Below are 17,616 nucleotides of genomic sequence, written 5' to 3'. Positions count from 1 at the left end.
TCTTTTTAAAAGTGCAGTGGCAACAGCCTTCAACTTACAAAAGAGCATGTTTGCATAGTCTACTAGTTAGGCCAAATCCTTCCATTTTGCATGCCATATGAACCATGTAAATATACTGTGCTGTAGGGATGGGAATCCATGATACTCGACTCTGCAAAAAGCATATGAAACAAAGATACAAGAGAATTTTTCTAGTTTGGTCTCTTTGCCCAGGAAATGTACTTTTTTTTTTTTTTTTTGCACAGTACATGACATCATTTCAGTACGGAAAATGAGAGGAAGTAGCAGATTATATTTGAAAGTGGGTTTTTTGTTAATATGTCTTAGAATGGAACTTTTTAATATGCATTTAACCCAAATACGTGTCATTATGAAAGTGTTATGTTGGCTTTGAATTTTGAAAAATGGAAAAACTCTGAGCTGTCTCTTAACATGAAACTAAAAATAATACTAAATTTTATGACCTGACAAAATAAATTTCATCATTTCTTTTAAAAAGCAGGTTTATGATAGCATTCTATAGGATTTCTTTGTACATAAAAGGCTTCAGATTTCTTTCTATTTAAGAAACTACTTATCTACTCTTCTGTAGTTTATTTGGTAAATAATTACAACTAGAAGAACTTAAAAAAATTCTCAACTTGTTAAAAAATTATCTGAACAAATAATCTGGATGAATTTTTCTACAAAAACAAACAGCTGAAGTTACAATAAATAACATTTCTCCTTGAAACAAGAAACCATATTGTTTCTTCTTTTCTGTATTCCAACATCCCATTCCATAAATTATAAGTAAAAATCAAGTAGAAGTAGTCCTTCCAGTAGTAATATTCACATACTGTGAATGTTTTGAAGTTAATGTCTTAGAACATGAAACTTTGGTAAATGTTTTATGAAATGTGCTGTGCGCATGTACTTGCACTCCATCTTGGTGAAGCTGAATAAATAAAATAAAAAAATCTTCATCGCATCTTGCTTTCATAGAGCTGAACAGCATCTGGCCTTTAATGTTCTTCCTCAAGGTTGGCTGCTTTCCATTAGACTGTGGCTCTTTAGAATTTGTTCTCTCGTGTCAAAAAGCCAAGGCTGACTGTTAGGAGATGTGCAGGAAAGAAAACACCATGCTTTATCTTTTCAGTATGGAGATTAACTTCACCATATTGATTCCAGCTACAGCTCCCTTCTGTTTTAAGAAACAAAATTATTTGATACCAGCTCCTCAAACGACATCAAAAATATCATAAACTTCAGAAATTTGAAAAAAAAGACAGCTTTTGACTTACAATACAAAATTATCTTCCCTGTCTCAAATCCCCAGTGGTGCACCAATCATCAGGTCCCAGAGGAACTCACCACTGAAGGCATTATATACACTGAAAAATCTCTCCGAGGAGTAGATTTCTATTGCAACAGATTGTAATGCCAGAGGTGAGTCTATGGCTAAGTGTGAAACTCATTAATGGAAATGCTGGTATTCTGTGTTAGGGAAAGTTATGAAACTTTCTGATCTTTTGAATTAAGTGTTTGACTGGCCTTTAATGTCATGATGATTTCAGTACATCTACATGAAATTTGCAGATTGTTTTGGTGTGACTGATAAAATATATTGCTGTAGACATTGGCATCCTCAGAATGATAATCCAGTATTCCTTCTGGTGATGACTGAGATTCAGTCTCCATTTTCCCCTTGCCACTATTACTTTATCCTGTGAAATAATGTCTTATCTGTGGTAAATACCATTTTTTCTTTAACAGACAAGAAATGAATCTTTCTAAGGTGGTGTGGTTTCCCACTCTGGTCAAAGTTATTTCTTCAGTTTAGCATACTATACAATTAGTAACCTCTTTGTAGGTAGTAAGTGGTACATTGTAAACAACTTCCATTTGGAGTCATATAGGGAACATTTTTGTCATGCAAAGAGGGGCTGAAACCTGATCCTTAGATTTCAATCAGAGAAACAATGACTACAAATTAAAATGGATTGTATTCAAATCCAATAGGTTTGACACATCACTGAAAATAAGTACAAACTAACTTTCAGTGTGGAATAGATGATGGGAAGGTTGATCTGTCATTTAAATGGAAAACAATGTAAAAAAAATTTAGGCCATTTTGTGAATAGGCAAACACCCTAATTGATGTGTAAATTTACAGTCTTTGTTTGATAGGGTTTTTTAAGTGTGACGTTGGGTTTTATTTCTTTTTAAAAACTTGGAGAGGCTTCACTGAAAGCAATTTTATCAAGTACCAGTACTAAAAGTCTTTGTGAAAATGACCTGTAGCAGGAAGAATAAGAAAGAGAAATACACTTGCCTTTTATAAAGTTGAAAAGATAAGAACAGTTTAAAATAAAAAAGTGCAATGAATTGTTTTAATATGTTTATTTAGCGAATGGGTCTGTAGTGTTATTTAATATATTTTCTTCACTCAAATGTGAGGCAAAAAATGGTAGTATTGGTTACCTTGAGGTACCCTAGCAACAATAACATAACTGCCACTTACATCAGTGTGCTTGATGAAGCACTGTTCTCGCACTCAATTAAACTATCATGCTGACAGAAGAAAAATGGATCCACTTTGTTGCACACTGTCAAACATGCTTTGCCTTCCAACCTCCATTATTCTAGCTAAGTAAAAATGTATCAAACCACTTAACTGTGCCTGTCACTGAAAAAAAAAAAATGACACTAGGGTTTTAACAAGAAAATTTATGAATACCCTTCCCAACTTTCTGCAAACATCAATAATACTAACAACACATTTCCAGTAGTTATAATATTCCAAGGAACCTTAGAAATAGATATCACATCCTTCTTTCTTATGTGATGCCTTTCTTATGTCACAGTTTTATCTTTATCAGCTGACAATGGCTTTCTTCAGCTGAAGAATAATCATATAAGGTCATACTTTTGTCCCTTTTTGTTACAGCAGTGTAACGTTTCCTCATAGATGGAAAAATCACTATCTGAATGTAAGGCAATAGGCAGACCCCTCTCTTCTCATTATACAAACTCTCACTACATGGCAGTCCAGCAGGCAACGTGATGATAGGAAAGTGGACAGCGAGCCACATCCTAGTGATTCCTGGATACTGCCAAGCCACTTGCGGTGTTAAGACTGCCACAGAGCACAGTTGTCATTATAAAGCGAAAGGCATGAATCTCCCTTCTGAAGGAAAGCTAAATGGTAAAGGTCTCTTTAATCCTGATGATACAGCTGTATCTGACTTGCTTTGACATTAATTTAGCTCAGTCTTCTTTCTGATGCTTTGAGACTGCAACAGAGAAGAATGTTTGCCACACAGTTGTCCTCAGCATTCTGCCAAGTAACTGTTAGCAGCTTACCAAAGCGACATCTGTGCATGTGGCAATTGTCTTTAGTCTGAAACTGTTTCTCTTAAATCTAAACCTGAGGGCTTGAATCATCATTTCCCTGTATCTTGCCAATTGCAGGGTGTTATTTTTACACACATTTTTTATTTGGAAATAACTACTGAAATCAAAGACACTGAAATAATAAACTCTGCTATTGAGTACCATTTACATTTTTATTCCAATTCTTTTCTCTACACTAATTTGAGATCTCTGAGTATTTGAAAAAGAACAATTCAATGGGTCTGATTCAGTATTCAAAGCATTCTAGTGCTCTTTCCATCGAATAAATCCAAATTTTAACTGCATTTGATTATTTTATAAAATTAATTTATTTGAATTTTTTTCCTGTGTGAAACTAAATTCTTTAAATGAAGACATCTAGTGTCATTTTGATGCCCTCAGCCATCTCACCTGCCCTCCAGTTGCTCCTCCACATCCATGCATGGGTTTCCATAGGTTCTATGGAATGTCCATGAAGCACATTCACATGTGCTTGAATATGCAAGTATATCTAAAATAACATTATACAACTAATTTAATTCAAAGTTATTGCAGCTGCATTTTCCCTTTTGTCTCACTCTTACATACGCAAGCAACACTTAATATTTTCTTTCCTTGTCTGGAATAAAAATAGCAATGAAACAAATATGTTGTCACCACATTTACTCTTCATAATCTTCCAAAATAGACAGGTTTTCTGGATAAATTATTCTCAGATATAGAAAGAGAAAATAATACTTATTCTCTAATAACTGAAATTTTGATTTTTGTAAGCCAACAAGTTTTACTTCCATTACAAACTGATAACACCTCAAAAATATTAATATGGAAATTGATTTGTTAACAGAGACAAAGTGTGGTCAGATCCTCAAAATACAGAAATTAGTATAGCACCATAAAAGTTGTTAGGTCTATGCAAATTTGAAAGAACTGAGAATCTGACTTTCATATGTAATACAGTAATTTTTTCTGTCAGAAACTTATGTAGCAGAATATGAAGAATTCTCATTTGTAAATACAAATAGGTAAGACATGAACCATATTTTGAACTAAAGAATATATCTTTTTACTTTGAGTTTATCAAGACTTCAATGCTAAATTTAGCATACATATGTATACATGTAGTAATTAAGCTGATTTTTCACTTTACAAATAGGAATTAGAAAAAAAACCCTCATGCATAGTCAGTTTACAAAAGATTTGCTTAGAGGAAGATAAATACAGGTCAGAAATTTTGTTTTGGCACCATGTCAGTCATGCACAGAAATTGGATGGCCTTACTGCACTCAGGATAAGATGCTTCTGTCCCCATGACAGGAGTGAGAACCATTGTGTTTAATTCCCAAATAGTTTTAAACTTGTGCATATAGAAGTTGCTGCCTTCTTTAAAAAGTAACCTTTAAGAAAAAGACATTTTAAAAAGTCTTTATTTCTTTTTCATTAATAGAGAGCAGTTCCTTGATTAGCTTGAAAATCAGCCAGGAATAAGCTTTTTCTTTTCTTGTGAGTTGGAGAAAAAAAAAAAATACAAAATTATACAGAATAAATAGTAAATATAAATCTAGTGAGAATTCATTGCAAAAATAATCCTGCAGTGTTCTACGTTTTTCTAACCTATTTTTCCCACAACAATTTATTTTCTTCTAATTTCAGAAAATATATTTTTGTACAAATAACTAAATACTATTATTCTTCCTCATGTGTGTATTGTTGTAGTTATTCTGTCTGAGCATTGTTTTTGGTAGGGTGGGAAAGGACCTTTATTTGCCCTTGGAAATTCCTAGCCACAGCAAACTCATTTCCTTCAAGAATATTTAAAGCCAGCACAGAAGTTATTTATATACATATGTATATATATATATATATATATATCTAAAAATCAAACTGTTTAAACACAGTAACATATTTACAGCTGATTCTCAGTAGCTTTTCAAATTGCCCAGGATTATGAGTTGAAACACCAGTGATGCACAATATTTTATAGCAGCAGCTCAAGAAAAGATTGTCCAAACTTAGGTAAAGCTATCAGATAGGGAAAGTAGCAAAAGGCTTGCAGTTTTCTTTGTTGAAGATGTTGGGTAAACATAGTTACATATTTTTCCTTCCACATACTGATACAGAATGCACATGAAGTTCGGTGTAAAATATTTAAATATTTGCAGGCTCTGGGTGAATACACAAAAATATTTTATCTTTTTTTTTTTTTTAACTGACATTTAGTATGACAACATTTCAACTCTTTTCATATTTATTATAAAGGTATGTCAGGTGTAGTTCTAGACAGTGGTCATGTATGCAGTGCATGTACTAACCTAACAAATACACTCTAATGTTATAAATACAAACACAGGTGTTGGAGTTTTCTTGTAAGGTTTTTTTTTTTTTTAAGGAATCTAAATAAATGGAGGGGAAAAAGAAGGTGTAAGGGTAATGAACATTTTTTCCATTGATTGGAAAACAGAGAACAGAACGGAGAGTTCCATACACACCTTTTTTTGAAATGATGAGGAGTAGTGCAATAAGCAATCTTCCTCCCACAGTTCAATCACACAAATTTCTTGTTAAACTTGGGGTGTGACATATTGCCTGCCCACAACCCCATGGCTTCCCACAGTGATCCCTGAGTTTTTCTTTGCTAGGATTACTGCTGTGCTTAAGTTCTGACTGTTGACATGTTATTATAAGGCACTTTTATTTACAATGGTTCCACCTTAAAATAAAATTACAGAAATTCGGCCCCAGCCCAATGTGTTACTGCTTCATGTTTGCTGCTCCAGGACTTCCAGATAGTCAGGCTCAGCATGTAAATTAGCCTTGAGTTCAAAATACTCATTTTTAGTTTGTTCTAGAAAAACCTTTCTTGGCCTGGAGTACATGAGTGTCTCCATTAGCTTCAGCTCTTCATGTGTTCCAGGATAACGAACTTCCATGTCAGGCTGGAGCTGGACAATATTTTTTCGTAGGTACTCTGTGATCCCTAGTTGCTGAAGTTCTCTCTCTTTTTCAAGAATGTTTCTATACAAGCAGCTAGCATCCTGAAAAGACAGAAATTCAGCAGATTGATCTGTAGCCTTGTATTTGACATTTGGACCTGTAAGTGGTGAACTGTTCTCTCTTTCCAGGAGACTTCGGCGAAGATATTTGCAATCATTAGCTTCCTTCGCACTTCCCTCCTCCTGTTGCTGCTCCGTATGTTTGGGGCTGAAGGACGGGCTGTGGTACACCTGAACCATGGGGGTAACTATTCGTTGCTCATAGAGAGTCGCAGCTGGGTGTTCCGTGGTGTGGTGTGTTGTCTTATGCCCGTACATGCTGTACTGAAGGTGAACTGGGCTGCTGTCCCTCACTTGTTCATCCACTTGTTTCTTTTTGGATCTTCGGCGCCGATGCAGAACAAGAACAACTATTCCTGCCGCACAAAATACAATAGTTATAAACACAATGAGCAGTCCTAATATTAGAACAGAAAGTGGGACAGCATCTGTAAGGGACCGCAGGATGGTGTCTGCGGTGTTGGCAGTAGGAGAAGAAGTTGTCACCACTACAAAACTGGCATGAGTTGGTAGGGCAGGGCTGTTTATTAAACCTGGACACAAGACTTCACTGTTTAGGGATTTCAATTCCTTTTTTGCTAAGTGTCCTGGAGATTTACAAAAAATATCACCCATCATGGTATTCTTACTCAATTTTTGTATCCATTTTTGCAGTCCAACTGAATCACAAGTACAGTCCCAAGGATTGTCTTCAAGTTCAATTTGTACCAGCATATCCAGTTCATCCAATACATTGCTCACAGGTAAATGAGAAAATTGGTTTGTTTTCAGATTTAATCTGGTGAGGGGAACACCTGAAAAGATATGGGGTGGCAAAGCCTGCAGAAGGTTGTTATTTAGGTAGAGGACTTTCAGTTTTGGCATTACATTAAATGTCCCTGGCAAAACTTCTTTGATGGCATTATATTCAAGGTACAAGTACTCAAGGTGCTGAAGGCCAAGGAAGAGATTCTGACTTAGCTTTGTAAGATGATTGCCATTGAGATATAATTTCTGTAGTCTAGTCAGATTCATAAAGGAACCTTCCTCAAGGATCTCAATGCGATTGTTCCCCAGGTGAAGCATTTCCAGGCTGGAATAGTCCACAAGATCTGATTTCAATAACGTCTGAATAATGTTTCCAGCTAGGATAAGCTTTTTAGGATTTGGAGGAGGGGGTCCTAAATCAGACAAGCTTTCAATATTTCGCTCCTGGCAGTGCATAAGAACTCCTGAGAGCATATGGCTGGTGCAGTGACAAGGGACGGGACAAGAGATTCCTGGAAACGTAGTAGGCTTGGAAGTATGAAGCACTAAACTTGGTTCTTTAGTAGGAGCTTTCAGGAGAGGAATCACCTTAGTTGACAGGTGACTATCACTGATAGAGGTGGTTACAACCAAGGGCAGTGATCCTGAAGGATCTTCAAGTTCATTAACAGGATGGGTGGGACAAAGTGATTCTTTTTTCAACCGGCTTAATATGCTGCCTTTGATAACTGAAGGACTATTGCATACAACATCACCTATTATGGACTGAGGAGGCATGTTTTCTAGCCATATCTTCAGCTGCAACAAATCACAGTTACAGGCCCACTTATTGTCTTCCAGCTGAAGGTCTAGTATTCTTCCAATGTGTTCCAAAAAGCCAACATAGGGCAGTGTCTGTAACTGGTTTCCACGCAGATCTAAATGGGTCAACGGCACGAAACGAAATATGTTTGGAGGAAGATACTCAATGGCATTATCATTCAAAATAAGCACTTTAAGCCTGTTGAGCTTGCTAAAGGCACTTGCATCAATCACTGTGATGAAATTGTTGTCTGCTTGAAGGAACTCCAAATTTTCCAATCCATTAAACGTATCTTCTTTAAGTGTTTCCAAAGAATTGTGATTGATATGAAGTTGCTTAAGAAGGCTAAGACCATTGAAAGCCCCAGGCTCAATATCTGCAATATTGTTAAAACCAAGATGTAAAGAAATAGCATTAACAAGGCCAGCAAAATCATTCACGTGTAACATACTCAGGCCATTGTTTAACAGATTAAGATGGAAAGGCCGTGATGGTGGGACATTTATTTCTGATATCATCTTGATGTCTCTTTTGTCACAGTTGATAATCATGGTATCATCCTTTTCTTCACAGGAACACAGACTCTGACAAGATCCTCTGGCTGAAGAAAAAGAAGGCTGTGACTGGAAAGGATCAGATGCAACCACAACTGAGCATAGAATAAAAATCCAAAGCTTCATCTTGTCCAGCAGATTCTATTTAAAAAAAAAAAAAAGGAAAAAAAAAGAAAAAGAAAAATAATAGTCATGATTTCACAGGGTTTGAGTAGTTTTTATGGATTTTTTTTCCCCCGGGGCTACAGCAAGAAAAAATAGTCCTAATGCTGGTCATTGAGCTGCTTCACCTTCCAAACAATATCATATCATGCAAAACACTTGAATTATTTTCTGATTAGAGAATATATATTTAGTTTCATGTACTGAATGAATAGAGTCATAAGGGAAAATCTTCAGTACTTTCATGCTGATACCCAAAGTAGGAAATAATCAGGTGTGTGTTGGTTTTATTTATATGCTGTATAGACTGCCAGTGGACAGCAGCAATAAGTTACTGTCCCAAGCAACTTATATCAAAGATAATATAATATTTTGAATCATTCCTTTGTGTCACTACATAGCACTGCAGATTTTAAGAGTACCTTGCTAAAATTAACTTAATGTTATCCAGCTGCTGAAGAGAAGAAACAAGATTTGGTTTGGATCAACAATGTGTTATGAGCAAAAGCCCATTTTGTCAGGATACAGGGAATCTTTCTTTGGTTCTGCATTATGTATGGAAATCAAAAGGTATTTCCTCTGAAATCCTTGTACCCACAAACTGAAAAGGAAGTAGAAAAAATAATTATCTTTCTTAAATTCTAACACATATATTGTAATTTGTGTGGATATTTAGTGAAAGTGGGACCACAGCACACAGTAGCGTAAAGTTTGCATATATTATACATATAAAAAATTTGTACACACAGTTAAAGTAAAAGAGAACTGACAATGCAGTACATGTCAGAAGAAACAAGCAAGCAAGGGCAAACTTTTTTTAAGATTAATTTTAGACTCCCTCCAATGATTATAATCCTCAATTTCCACAGTGGAGTGTATATGGAACAGACCGTTTATTACAAATTAAAAATTATCACTAGTATCAACCATATGTTATGTAATATAATTATCACCTTTAAACAAGCTGATCTTAAACTTTGAAACACTTGATAAATGCATCATTACAATACAGCTATGGAGTCTCAAGCAAAATTTAGATGTTTAAATCAGTAATTTATTATTAGTTTGAATTAATTTGTCCTACAGCCTATTTGAAGATTCTCTGTTTCTTTCTGTCAAGGCTGCCTAATTGGCAAGACCAATGGTAACTCTTGATATACAATGTAGAGTGAAATCACTGCTTATAATCTTTAATTAAGTATTTCCACATTTCCAAAAAAGTAAACAATAACCAAAAAAACCCTTAAAATGCAATGGGTGATTTAAAAACCAGTAATGTTTATGGGGTGTGCTATTTATTTGAGGACTGAACTAAGCAAGATTCTTAAGTAATCCATCTAATAAAGGTTACAGTCTTTCAAACTAAGTTATTGAAACGTGAAATACAGAATGTCACTATACAACCAGCTGTGTTAGTTTCTGAAAGATTAGAACCTTTTACAAGGATCAATTCAAGTATATGAATGAATATTTTTACAGTGTGGCCATATGATCTGGCATCTCATCAATGAATATTTTAAATATAATGCACCTTGGTTACTAGAAACACTATTTCTCAAAGCTTCCCTTAGAACAGATTGCAAAGATTTACACATGCAGGCACTTAAATGCTGTGGTATGAGTATTACACACACACATATACAAAAGGAGCATTGGTTTTCTCCATTAGTAGCTCCTCATAAATGCAAGTAGAAGTATGAGTTTAGAAGTTGCAAGTGCAATTCGCAGTGTGAGAAAAGGTATCCTTAAAAATATGAGCTTTTATCTTTGTTTTAGCAGAGCAAATAATTCTGTTGTCTCATATAACCCTCCTTGAACTCCAGCTGCCTAAGGCTAATATATATGCCTTTAAGTCTGTTTTACCAAGAAGTGTTGGATAAGACACACCATGTCAAGATGTTATTTTGAAGTATGCAGAATAATTCTAGGGTCATATTATGCTGGAGACTTATTCTTGCTTTACATGCATCACTATCCTCTCCAGTGACCCAAGGTAAAAAAATTCAAGCTCTTGACACGGTTGCTGGCTTCAAACCTACTCTATGACTAATTCAACTTTATTTCTGTACACTTTTTCTCATTAGAAATTCCAGCGTCAATCTGTATCAAATTCAAGCAGCACTTATAAAGTCCCTGAGCAAAAATTAAATGAAAAAAAAAATCTGTAAGGCATGTTGCATTCTATTGCATATTGAGAAATTACGTTATAAAAATGAAAGCCCTCCTCTCAGAGATGAAAGTTACAACATTCGTAACCAATTTGAAAACATTCACATTTTAATCATCGTCATACTTCTGTAAGCAGCACTGCCAGAACTCTCTCACACACATATATATACACACACACAAAAAATTAATAGGAGATTTGTATTCTTTTTGCAGTTTTTTTTTCTTTTTCCAAACACTCAGAAATATGTAATGAAGTTCTCAGTGGGCTACTATTGTAAAATAAAAACTGCTCTCATGTAACAGATGACTAACATTTAACTGAAAGAATTCACAATGCAGCAAAATGTAATTTTAAAGACTTGAAAAACTAACCTTTTCATGTGGTGAGGTTTTTCAGCAAATTCCACATGGTAACTTAAGGTTTTTTTCATTTTATCTGCTTTCATGTAAGTCACTGCTGACTGCATACTGTAACTAAGCCCTGTAGGAATTCTAAAAGACTAAAAAATGTCATAGTTCTTTCTATGAGGCAAAGTTGAATACTTCCAGAAGTAGTCACCTTACAGCAAAGACATCGCATGCTTCCTAAATAATAACTTATTTGGTTTTAAAACATTGAAATAGCTTGTTTCATTATGCTTGGGGGTTTATTTGTTTAGTTGCTTTAATTCAGCTATTTTTAAAAAAATTATGTCGAGGATTTTCAAAGCCCCAAGCTAAGAATTAGCAATTTCTAAATGCCTTCGGGATTTTTTATTAAATTCTTAAGGGAATCACAGTCAGATGACGCATTTAAGACCACTTTTGTACTTGAGGAAATAAAACCAAACACCCGTTCGTCTCCCCTCAAGGGATTTGAATACAGCATTCCCTTAATACACATATTCTACACAGTAATCAGTTTGAATAAATGTGCCTGCAAACTGTTTAAAATACAGTATAAACTGCCATAGTTTAATATAAAAGTTATACAAAGTCATGCAGAAAAATAAATGCAACTTGTACTGAGAAATGAAATTCTCATGTGCTTAGCTAATTAACTAACTGGAGTCTTTCTTACCTGTACAGCAGCAGCACTCCCCGATACACTCAGTAATGCACAGTTGGAGCAGCTGTTTCCACGCAAAGTAATTTTTCCCTCTGAAAAATGCACACTTTCTTCTGAGTTTCCCTTTGCTGCAAGCTCTGGTAATACTACAGCTCCACAAAGTTAAAATCCTTGTTCAGAAGACAAAGTACAAAGCATTCGATTGAAAAAATCTTCCAGGCAGCCGTGCACATCAGACCATCCTGTAAGCAGTTGTCCTTTTTCCTCAATTAAAATTCACAGCATACTTCACAGCTAGGCTGACTTTTCTGCATATAGTTAACTGTTTGCAAGCATTTGGATGCAGTAAACAAACAAGATGGTCAGCAGAGCTTGACTTGATCACTTGGTTTGTCAGATTTTTAGATGCAAGCTGCTCCTGTGTTTTCTCTGTTCTTTCTAGTCTTTCTTGTTAGCTCAGTTTGTTATTAGTCAGATTGCCAGGGGCTGGGAGGTAGGCGTAAATAAAGAGACTTCTTGGCTTTTGACTCAGCCTTTAAGCCCTTCCCCACCAGAGAGCTTTAATCTGCCACTGTCATTTAATACAAGATACAGCTCCACCTTGAGACAGATCAGCTCCTCCTCCTGCAATTTCTCTCACGTCCTTTCTCCCTTATCTAAGTGAGCCTCAGAAAGTAAAATTCAGCTAAATATCTTCTAGATTGCTTAAGGGCTGTTAATGCCTGATTTTGCAAAACAGTAAACATCCACTGCAGCTCTTGCAGTTTGTTCTCTTGGGTAGACCTTGCATTTAGTTTGTATCTGCAAATGCTTGCTTTAGAAACCTGAAAGCATTCCAGCCCAATTAGACGCCACAAAACACACCACAAGGGAAACTTTGTCCTCTGGAAAATATGTCTATCACGTTGAAGTGCAGAATTATTCAAATATATAGATGAGACTGTAAATCCCTCAATCCAGTCCACTCCGTGTGATTGGGGTAGGGGTGAATATGCACAGTTGTAAATACTTTATATCTGAAAAAAATTATGGAATATTAGAGCTCATGCTTGCAAAATGACTGCCGTCAGCCCTTTTTAAAACTGTCCATCTTGTTTTGTAGGAAGACTGGGTTGACTGTAATTGCCTGTTTTACAGATGTTAGCACAGTGTTGGTATCTGTCCATGTGAGATTGCATTGGATTTGCATGAAACATTGTTTTGACAAAAAACGGTCTGGTTGGGGGAAGGGCATTTTTAAAGACATGTATCATGCTTAAGGTATTATCTCCTTTGTGCTCATAAACAAGTAATTAGCAGATACAGTACAGCTACAGGAAGATGTTTATTCTGTGCAAGGAGGATGTTCCTTATTCCTCCTGCACTGCATGGGATGGTTTTATAAGCTGAAAATGCTACTTCCTCATTCATCCCACTGCCACAGAGCCACAAAACCTTTTGGTAAGCAACAACAGATGTGGTGCTCCAGCATATTTGCCCTCTAGAGAGTAACATTTCTGTTTTGTTATTATTGTGCCTTGGATTATGATACAGACAGTTTACTACAGCCTCCAACCAGTCAGATTCCAGAAACTTCTTGTGCACTGATAGCTCTCTAGGTGGCCTCCTTGACCTTTGAAGGGCTATTGCAATGCACTGTTCCATGTGATGAAGGCTATCAAGATCTTGTCCTATATTTATACTCACACACATATACATAAACTTTTATATATAATCATATGTATTTATATCTTGTTTTATTAGAATGAGCTCTGCAGCGCTTAATTTTCTAAAAATAAAAAATACAATTTAGAAGAATAAAAAACCAAGAAAACATTCCTAAGGAATAGCAGCAATTTGATTGCCATTCTTTTCAACACATCACTTATTTTTTTTGCAGTTTGCTACTTTTAATGAACCTTGTCTCTCAATCTAAACTTGCAGACATTTTACTATTAAGACTAACGTTCTCAGTTATCTATGACCAGCCAAATAAATCATTATTTTCTTTATTAATTTTGAATTTATGAATTTTAAGTCATATTATTTCTATTTTTTACTGAACAGTTTTCAAGTATTAACACTTGTGGTTAGCTGTTTGAGATAGAGACTATCTCTAAATATAGATATTCACACTAAAAGTGAAAACAACATCATTCTTTGCTTTTGAATTGACATCCACAAAAAATCCACATTATTTATCTATAATATTCGTAATTCAAAAACTGCATCTTTAACAAGTTTTTAAAAACGGTTAATGATTGTTTTTCCACCATAATTCTATGAATCATTAAGCAAATTATTATAGAGAATGTGATTCCGCAAGTTCATCTGCATGTCGGTTGAACTGACACAGGGTTTGTACCCTACACTTCAAATAATCATCTTCATCAATTGCTCTGACAATTTTAAATTGTGTGGACCTTGTATAAATAAAATCTAAAACTGTCAGGCTTTTGTGTACTGCAGGCGTATGGTTTACAGATCAGTCTTCAAAATGTTAATCTTCATGGTGACTTGTTTATTTGTAATTCCATTGTTTAAAAATAACAGGAGGAATAAGCATCTGCATTTGCTATTTCAGTGGATAGAAAATATTTTTTCCCATCATTCACAACTCACCACCACTTCTCAGAATGTACACAAGGATCCATTGATTCCACACAAGATGTAGGCAATAAATAATATATCCATCCCTGCCTGTGAGGGGCTTCAAGTCTGTATCAACAACTCTTCACCTATATTTCTTGCAACATGAACCCTTTGAACTCTGTATGAGTATGGGTCTGACAGCTTAATATACCATATTGAAAGGAAGCATTTTCCTGGAACCACTAAGTAGCATCTGAATATTCACACAAGAGAGCTTGCTGAGGAACCAAAACTCATACATATATTATAAATTAAAATTGTATATGGAACGACTGTCACCAAGGCTAAGACTTAACTAAGTAGTATCAGAAAACATGGCATATGTACATACACACACAAAATCAAACCAAACCAAACCAATAAACCCCATAATGTTACATAGCTATAATTATGGAAGCTACCAGAGCCTACTATATTATTTATTTCAGATACAGAACACCTATTTCCTTCACAGAACTATTGCCCCTTTTTATGTATTGGGATAGATCCTACTCAAAACCTTCTTCTGCTCTGACCACACTGTTTGTGTGGCTTTTTGCAGTCATGAACACATTGCAATTGGGTAAATAAAGGCCAGGATTCTCCTCTAAAAGTGATATACAGACCTAGCACTTATTGTCTAAGCATAAAATTTAATTTTTATATTACCCTTTCTGAGAGGCAATTCTCTGAAATATCTGCTGGAAAAGATATTCAATTTGTATGAAAACAATCAGGTTAAAGGAAAAAATTTCTATTACCCTGTTGCATTTTCTAACTAAATTAATTTAGACTCATATTTGTATACCTAATATGTAAGTATACAGATCACAAAATTATAGAATAATAGAATGGTTTATGTTGGAAGAAACCTTAAAGATCATCTAGAGAATCACTTCCCTTATCTTGCTGGCCACGCATCTGATGCAGCCGAGGATATGGTTCATTTTCTAGGCTGCACCTGCATATATGTGATATTGTATGCATTGGAAATTACCATCATGCAAAAATCCCATTCCCTGAAATCAATTATTTCAAAGAAAGACATATTGAAGTCAATATCCTTTATATTTCATTTTTCAAGTTAAAAAGTCATATGGTCCTTTAAATGTTCTCCTTGACTTAAAATACATTTTATCCTACTAAACCTAAGAGCATGGCTCCTCACAAAATACTGGATTCTCAGTCATTTAATGAAATATGATGCAACGGGAACAGATGAAACGAAGGTATTTTCCCTTGCATACTTCTTCTTAATAATCCTGTTTTGTTGTATTAGTCAGCTCGCAGAAAAATTTTAACATTTCTGAAATTTGCACTGTTTCCTCCTTTAGTATCTGTGCAATAGGTCTCGAATCTTCTTTAGTTCATTTTTAGTTTTTGGTTTGTTTGTTTGTTTGTTTTGTTGTTGTTTAACCCCTTGACAGAGAACTTCCAGTTCTACATAATATAAGAAGAGTTTACTATCAAAGTTAACATTTCCTATGCTTTTCTTAGATTGTTCATCTTGCTCATAAATTTTGGTATTGGAGTGAGAAATATTTCTTGATCTGAATCAACCTCTTGGAACAGACAGATCCTCCTTGCCTCTCCTCCTGAACTTGGCAATATTTGAGTGTCAATTAAAGAAAAATGCCTAGAGGTGACTGGTCTGTAAAGAACAAAAGTCAACTGAGTTCTTGCAATCTTCAGTTATGATGAATCAGTTGCATATTTTTCAAAATGTATTTTGCTTGCCAATGACCCAAGAACATACACACAAAAAGATTGGGTCATGGTTTGGCATTGTGCAGCATGCTAACAGCGCAAAAAGTTCTCTACTAATCAATTTGTACTCCCTTTTCTTAGCAATTTTTGCTACCCAAACATTATATTATCCATTGATCTCAATTACTGTAGGTTTATACTGAAGTCATCCTCTCCACTACCACCTAGCCATTCAAAACTTTCTTTGAAGCTGAATGGGATAAAGTGCGTTTTGTCCATGTGAAGATAAAACCTAGTGTGAAACGAATAGAATTTGCGTGGACTTCTATGGACTTTGACTTCTTTTCTGATTACTTTGGGCTTCTAGTCAGTATCCATTTAAAAAATACTTGTAAGTTTATATATATGCTAGTTATGTTTTACTTACCTTTTTTTTTTTTTAAACCATATGTTAGAGTCAGCCAATTAATGACCAACTGCACCTCTGAGTAGTCAGCTTCACATTATACTTACAAATATTCCAATTGAGGTACCGGCAGATTTCCTGACTTTTATGGCTGAGAGCAGCTGACTGCCTTTCTCTCATAAAACTTAAAAAAATATCACTTCAGTACCAATTGTCGATGCAGCCCAAAGTTATAAGAATTGTGTAAATCTTTTGAAATTATTAATGGCATATTTTTTTCTCCTGTACTGCAAAAGGAGTAGAAATAACCATTGGGTGTGCAGTAATCAATAATCAGAACAGAAGATATTACATGATTTGCATATGTTTACATTTATTTTTTTGGTGTTACAAAATTACTATTCTTATTCTTTTTCAATAAGCATGAATAAGAAAAACATGAAAACATGAATCTGCTGTGTAATACGATTTTCTTTCCTTTTGTCTATGAATAATGCATTGATATTTAACATTAGTATCCTGTTAAACACAAATGAGTTTCTACATGCTGACTGTGCCTAAGCTTATTCATGATGATGTGTGCCTGTGCCTAACCTAATTGTACATTACATGCTACTGCTATTCCACAAAATCCAGCTAAAATAGATTATACCAGGCAACTTTTAAAAACACCTGAAGAGTAAAGTCTGCAGCAGTCAATCAAGTTTGGTATTTTGCTAGATTGCAAATAGCCATAGCATTCAATTTCTTTCTCTTGAGGGTACTATATACACACTCAGTAAAATTCACAGACCCACCACCAGTCTAATGAAGTAGTGAATTAGTATTTAAGCTCTGCTTTGAAAAAGATTTTCTCTTCTTTCTGAGAATGTATACCCTTTAGAAAGCCACTGTGTTCCGAACTCCAGCTTTGAATACATAATACAGGAACTGAAGCAAGTGAGCACACATGTCAAAGCACACTCTTTGGATCTGTAAAGTAA

The 17,616-nt window shown here is 35.0% G+C and overlaps 1 protein-coding gene across 1 annotated transcript; it reads right to left on the bottom strand.

Moving 5' to 3' along the window:
• Window positions 1-208: 208 nt before the first annotated feature.
• SLITRK6 (SLIT and NTRK like family member 6) lies at window positions 209-12,562 on the bottom strand. Its single transcript, XM_008632408.2, has 2 exons — window positions 11,923-12,562; window positions 209-8,672 (listed from the first exon to the last, which is right to left on the bottom strand). The coding sequence occupies exon 2, from the start codon at window positions 8,655-8,657 to the stop codon at window positions 6,135-6,137; it is 2,523 nt and encodes an 840-aa protein (XP_008630630.1). The 5' UTR covers window positions 8,658-8,672; window positions 11,923-12,562; the 3' UTR covers window positions 209-6,134.
• Window positions 12,563-17,616: the final 5,054 nt, after the last annotated feature.

Source organism: Corvus brachyrhynchos, unplaced genomic scaffold (genome assembly GCF_000691975.1).
Source record: "Corvus brachyrhynchos isolate BGI_N302 unplaced genomic scaffold, ASM69197v1 scaffold12, whole genome shotgun sequence".
Taxonomy (NCBI): domain Eukaryota; kingdom Metazoa; phylum Chordata; class Aves; order Passeriformes; family Corvidae; genus Corvus; species Corvus brachyrhynchos.
This window is presented reverse-complemented; position numbering and strand designations above follow the sequence as displayed.

Excerpts from the sequence above, each read along its gene's own strand:
- SLITRK6 (XM_008632408.2), bottom strand. The coding sequence starts at position 8,657 with ATGAAGCTTTGGATTTTTATTCTATGCTCAGTTGTGGTTGCATCTGAT.